The 5634-nt window shown below is 40.7% G+C and overlaps 1 protein-coding gene across 1 annotated transcript; it reads left to right on the top strand.

The window, feature by feature from the left end:
* Positions 1-481: 481 nt before the first annotated feature.
* Positions 482-5121, top strand: LOC142243786 (forkhead activin signal transducer 3-like). The gene is made up of 3 exons (XM_075315987.1): positions 482-2147; positions 2441-2545; positions 4492-5121. The coding sequence occupies exons 1-3, from the start codon at positions 1929-1931 to the stop codon at positions 5119-5121; spliced, it is 954 nt and encodes a 317-aa protein (XP_075172102.1). The 5' UTR covers positions 482-1928.
* Positions 5122-5634: the final 513 nt, after the last annotated feature.

Consider the following 5634-nt stretch of genomic DNA (forward strand, 5'->3'; position numbering starts at 1 on the left):
TCCCATGTTTTCTTTTTTAAAAAAACACCAAAAACAACTACTTGTATCAAGCAAAGGTTCCCAATCACGGCCACAAAAGTGCACATTTATCTGTGATCCTATCGGGAGTGAAGACCTGAAAATGATTTTATATAGAACTCTACTCGAGTCCATGAAGGAGACGTCCATCTGTTACTGCTGACTGCAACATTATTATAAGAATTGCAATATGACGTTTGTTCTTGTAAACATTGGAGCATGTGGGAATAATCCACTTTCCATCATATCTCAGTGACTATAAAGTCCCCTATACTCATTACACCAATGTCAGCCGAAGTCCCCGGAGCTGACAGCTGCCACCAACACTTTGTCTATGAGATCTCCGGCTGCTGATTGTTGGGGGAGATGTCGAACATGTCTGATTTTGGATGGTCGTTTCCTCTGATCTCCTAGAGAGAAGTCTCTGGCAGAGATGTCTGTTGGTGAGTCTTATAGAGCAGACAGGAGTGCTCGGCTGAGTGACCGCTCCGGTGTATGGGAGAGACAGCTGACATGGCGGTCAGTGAGAGATCGACCAAAGCATCGTTTTTAGGGTCCCTCAGGATTCCTGATTTTGGTGATTTGGAATAAAATGAGGCCAAAATGGCCAATTTCTACATTATCAATGGATCAAACAACTGAGGAATGATCATTTGGCAGCCCACCTTTGTCTTATGTGTATGGAGGACTTCTCAGTGGTGAAGACAATAATATTGATCAAAGTTTGACATTATGAATGACAATAATCACCAGCCGGCTGTAATCTCCTTTACTTATACACTTGGAAAACATCATCATGATGATTAAATAGTAAAACAGTCATATAAGAAGAATGGAGGAGAGAAGCCATGAAATTCATCAACTTATTCTAGGAACAAAGAAACATCCAAAACTGTTCTTGGAAATGTAGTGTCCACAAGACAAACAATAAATGCTCCTCATAAATTCACGCTTCCTTAGAGGGGGAAGGGATTCAGTTTTTAGGAACATTCTCCCCCTGATATTCGCCAAAGAAAATAATCCTCGGGTTCAGTGTAATCATCACACGGTCAATGAGGAGATTCCCCCACAACAGAAAAATGAGGAAGAGGGAAGATTACAGAGGTCTACTGAGGTGTGAAAAGGAACGTAAAAAATAAGGAAAAAAAAATCTAATATGAAACCTTTCAATACAATTTTTAATACTACACCGCTATGTTCGCCTCTAGATGCCAGACGTAGTAAGCCGGTATCCAAACGGCCCCGTGTGGTCACCATTAACAATCTAATGCCCCTGAATAATACTGTAGATGGAAGGAGGAAAATCAGACGATAATGAGAAATGAAATAAAGGAACAAGTGTTAAATAAATCTAAATATATTCTAATCCAAATACATGAAATAGTGGGATGGAGAGGAAAAAGCCAGAATTATAAATGTGGAAAATAAGATTTTACTGGATTATTTATGGAAATATATCTAAAAGAACAGATACAGATTGGTAATTTGGGTGTAAAAGTGTCTATTTATTTATGTAACTCACAAAATGTAAGCTCTTCAGTCCATAGCACAATGTGTTGCCCCTATGGGCTTTGTGTTTCCTTCTCGGCCTCAGCATTACCTATGCGGCTGATGATGAATACACACAAAGGGCTGCACTGTGTACACTCACTACATACATAACAAAAGATATATAAACCATGAATCACAGCCAAGGAGTGAGACTTTGCATATTCTCACTGTTATTGTGTTTATGGATCATGGTCTTTCTATAGCAGTTGAGTTGATACCAGTAATGACCTCCATCTTGTGCTGGGGGTTATTAACATGAGAAAGCCGGAGGTGCGGTGATCGGCTCTTATCAAGGCTCCTTCACTGGTCCAAGGTCACATCCCATCTAATACTGGAATCTGTGAAGACGACTGAGAGACATGAACTCCAACCCCCAACCCTGGGAAACCTTCAGCATTGACCAGATACTGGATCTGGACTCCAACAGTGACGGAGCTCCAATAGAGAAGGACAGTGGACAGCAGAAAAATGAGAAAATGAAGAATTACCAGCGATACCCCAAACCTCCATATTCCTACCTGGCCATGATTGCGCTGGTGATACAGAGCGCCCCAGACAAGAGGCTGAAGCTGTCGGAGGTAAGAGAGCGACGATATAAAGGAGGAATGTTGGTGGGAATAGACTTAGGAGATCTAGAGGGGACAACAAAGCTTTCCAGTCTGTTCTCCTACTGTAATGTAATGTAATCTTCTAATACATATTATTACAGCCACAAACATCCAGGATAAAAGATGTAAAAGCTTCTTGCTGGTTCTTTCCCTTCCTTATGAAAGTTTAGTTAGGAAACAGGAATTCACAATTTAGGATAAAACGGTTCACTGTTATTAATAATTTTGGAAGAACTGAGTGTTTTGGGTTTTTTCTTTTTCAGATTTTGGAAAAGATTAGCGAATTCTTCCCCTTATTCAATGGAGAATATAAAGGCTGGAAAGACTCCATCAGGCACAACCTGTCCTCCAACGCCTGCTTCAGGAAGGTGAGGACTCGGGGCTGGAAGTTACTGGGGCGTAAGAGGAGATTTCTTTAAAGTGTAAGATGCGGCATTTTTAGTGATGAACGAATAGTAACTATTCAGGTTCGGATTATTCTTGAAGATATCACAAAAAAATGCTCGGGTCCCCTATTGACTTGCATTAAGTTCGTTATTTGTGACGAATACCGGAATAGAACTTTGGGATTTATTACGAATACTCCAAACTCGAATAGTTACTATTCATAGATTCATAGAATGATTGGAAGGGATCTTAAGGGCCATTGAGTCCAACCCCCTGCGAGTGCAGGCTTTCTTTAAATCATCTCAGCTATATGTTTATCCAGCTTTCACTTGAAGATTTCCATTGATGGAGAGCTCACTGCCTCCCATGGTAGCCTGTTCCACCCTCTGACTGCCCTTACTACCTCCTGTGGCTGCCCGTTCAATTCTCTAACTGCCCTCACTGTCAGAAACATTTTCCTAATGTCTAATTTGAATCTCCTTACTTTCAGTTTCATTCCATTGCTTCTTGTACTTCCTTGTGCTAGTGAGAATAGAGTGGTTCCCTCTGCACTCTGACTTCCTTTCAGATATTTGTAGACCGCTATTAAGTCTCCTCTCAGCCTTCTCTTTTGCAAACTAAACATTCATAGTTCTTTTAGCGGTTTTTCTTATGACATGGTTTATAGACTTTCTACCATCTTGGTTGCTCTTCTCTGGACTAGCTCCAATATATTGATGTCTTTCTTGAATTGGGGTCCAGAACTGTACACAGTATTCCAGGTGGGGTTTGACCAGGGCAGAGTATAGGGCAATAATCTCTTCTCTTCATATAGATTCAATGCTTGTCTTGATACATCCCAGAATTTTGTTGGCCTTTTTAGCTGCAGCTCCGCATTGTTGGCTCATGCTGAATCTGGGAATCCACTATTATACCCCAGTCCTTTTCCCCGGTGCTTTCACCTAGTTCTATTCCTCCCATACTATAGATGCTTTTTACATTTGTTTGTCCAGATGAAGGACTTTGCATTTGTCCTTGTTAAACACCATTCTGTTTGCCGCGGACCATTGTTCGTGTGTCTAGATCCATCATTGGTCATATTATAAGACAGTAGAAATGGGGGAAATAGAACAAATGCCTGTATATGGGTCACGGAGTAAGTTACATTTGTGAGGATCCGTCCTGTTCGGAGACTGAATAATAACCGGTCTCTAATACAAGTTCTGATAAAATTGCTGCATTTTACAATTGTCTTACACCGGATTATTTTCTGGACACTTTTCATCTCTGATACAGAAAGTAAATTCCCCATTATTCCGATAGCAGATTCCAGGTTCTCCTAATAAACCTCGTCACACACAGCGCTGGATTTCTCCTCTAATGAGGCCGGACTTTTCTCCATCTCACGAAATATTTATGACACCACAACAATTTTTTAAGATCATAAATCTGATTTGCTTAATTTTAATTTTTTTTTTTTAATTGCATTGTTTTCTATAGAATTTGGCATTATTTTAGGAGGTTTCACTTTGCTTTATAGTTTTTGAAAATCTCTATCCCCTTCACAATATAGTTGATAAATGCCCCAAAGACACTGATAAACTACTCAAAACTCCCCAGACATTTCTACCTTAGAGATGAGCGTTCCCCAGTTTTCCACCATTATCCACCGATTTCCCGATCAAAGCTTTCAAGATAAAGACATTACATTAAATGTGGAGCTAATACAAGTTTGATCTCATAGTACAAGAAGTGGAAACCTATTGAATGCTCCTCTTCTCCATGACTACCTATATACCGGCCCTGTAGCCGCCCTCCACATATCCCATATAGCCGCTCTTCTCACATACAAAGTGTCACCTCATTTCTTCTCTATGACCACAGATAGTAGAGACTTTATACTTCAAAATTAGAATTCTATTTCAATCATTATCTACATTTATTTCAGGTGCTGAAGGATCCACACAATCCTCAGGCCAAAGGGAACTTCTGGACAGTGGATGTGAGTCGGATTCCTCCGGAGGCCATGATGATACAGAATACGGCGGTCAGCAGACAGGACACCTACCCACATGATCTGGCCCCCTTCATTATCCATGGACATCCCTACAGGTCTTCAGATTACAACCCTCATCCTCTTCCAAACACAGAGCTCAACAGACCAGGACAGGAATCTGCGGCTCAAGCCTCCTCCTCAGCTCCAGACCCCGCGTCCTGTTTTCCGACGATCCTGTGGCACCTTCCTGCATCCCATTCCAAATACGTTCCTTCTAATGTGGTTGCCCCTCCCAGTACACACCCGCTTGTCCTCTATCCCAACTTCCCATCCCTTCCCCTATATAAATATCCATCTCCATCATATTCTAATCCATCCATCACATCTTACTCAAATCCTCACCTCACACCTTATTCTAATCTTCCTTTCCAAAATCTCTCCAGTCTACGACCCCATTTACCCCTCCACCCTCGACGCCTGGAATTTAATCCCCCTTGTGTACATTTACCACCCAACATATCGGTGTTTGATATCCCAGGATACTTGACACATGCTGGGAATGTCCCTCAACAAGGTCCATGAAGGGAGCACCAAGGACACTTCACGCTTCTCTGGCGTTTGTATATAGTTTGTTGTTTTTCTCTTAATAAACTGCTTTTCACTATAAACATTTATTATCCTGTTTCTTTATATGTAAATGTGAGCCGAAAGTTTCCCCATGAAAATGAACGTCCCAGTTTCTCAACTAACTCTGTAAGACGCCGGTGTTAGAAATTTGGGTCAATATCTGCATAAAACTCGAGAAGCGATAACCGGAGGCTCCGAGATCAGTGCGGGCGGTTTGTCTCTACATGTAGAACTGTAGAACTAATGTTAGGCTCATGAAAGATGGAAAATTTGTGGGATAGAAAAAAAATAAAATAATGTATTAAAAACAAGACTGACTTAGAAATTAACAATGTACGAAATTTTATTTTTTTTGTACTGAAAATCTGATAACACCATGTTCTATTGGTCGGTGCGTGCATATTTACACTTCTGTCTTACTATTTAATAAAAGAAAATTAAATATATATTTATACACACGCACGCACG

The sequence above is a fragment of the Anomaloglossus baeobatrachus genome, chromosome 6 (assembly GCF_048569485.1).
Source record: "Anomaloglossus baeobatrachus isolate aAnoBae1 chromosome 6, aAnoBae1.hap1, whole genome shotgun sequence".
In the NCBI taxonomy this organism is placed as follows: domain Eukaryota; kingdom Metazoa; phylum Chordata; class Amphibia; order Anura; family Aromobatidae; genus Anomaloglossus; species Anomaloglossus baeobatrachus.

Coding starts and splice junctions, on each gene's coding strand:
- LOC142243786 (XM_075315987.1), top strand. CDS start 1,929: ATGAACTCCAACCCCCAACCCTGGGAAACCTTCAGCATTGACCAGATA. Junction 2,148..2,440: donor AGAGGCTGAAGCTGTCGGAG/GTAAGAGAGCGA, acceptor TTTCTTTTTCAG/ATTTTGGAAAAGATTAGCGA. Junction 2,546..4,491: donor CCAACGCCTGCTTCAGGAAG/GTGAGGACTCGG, acceptor CATTTATTTCAG/GTGCTGAAGGATCCACACAA.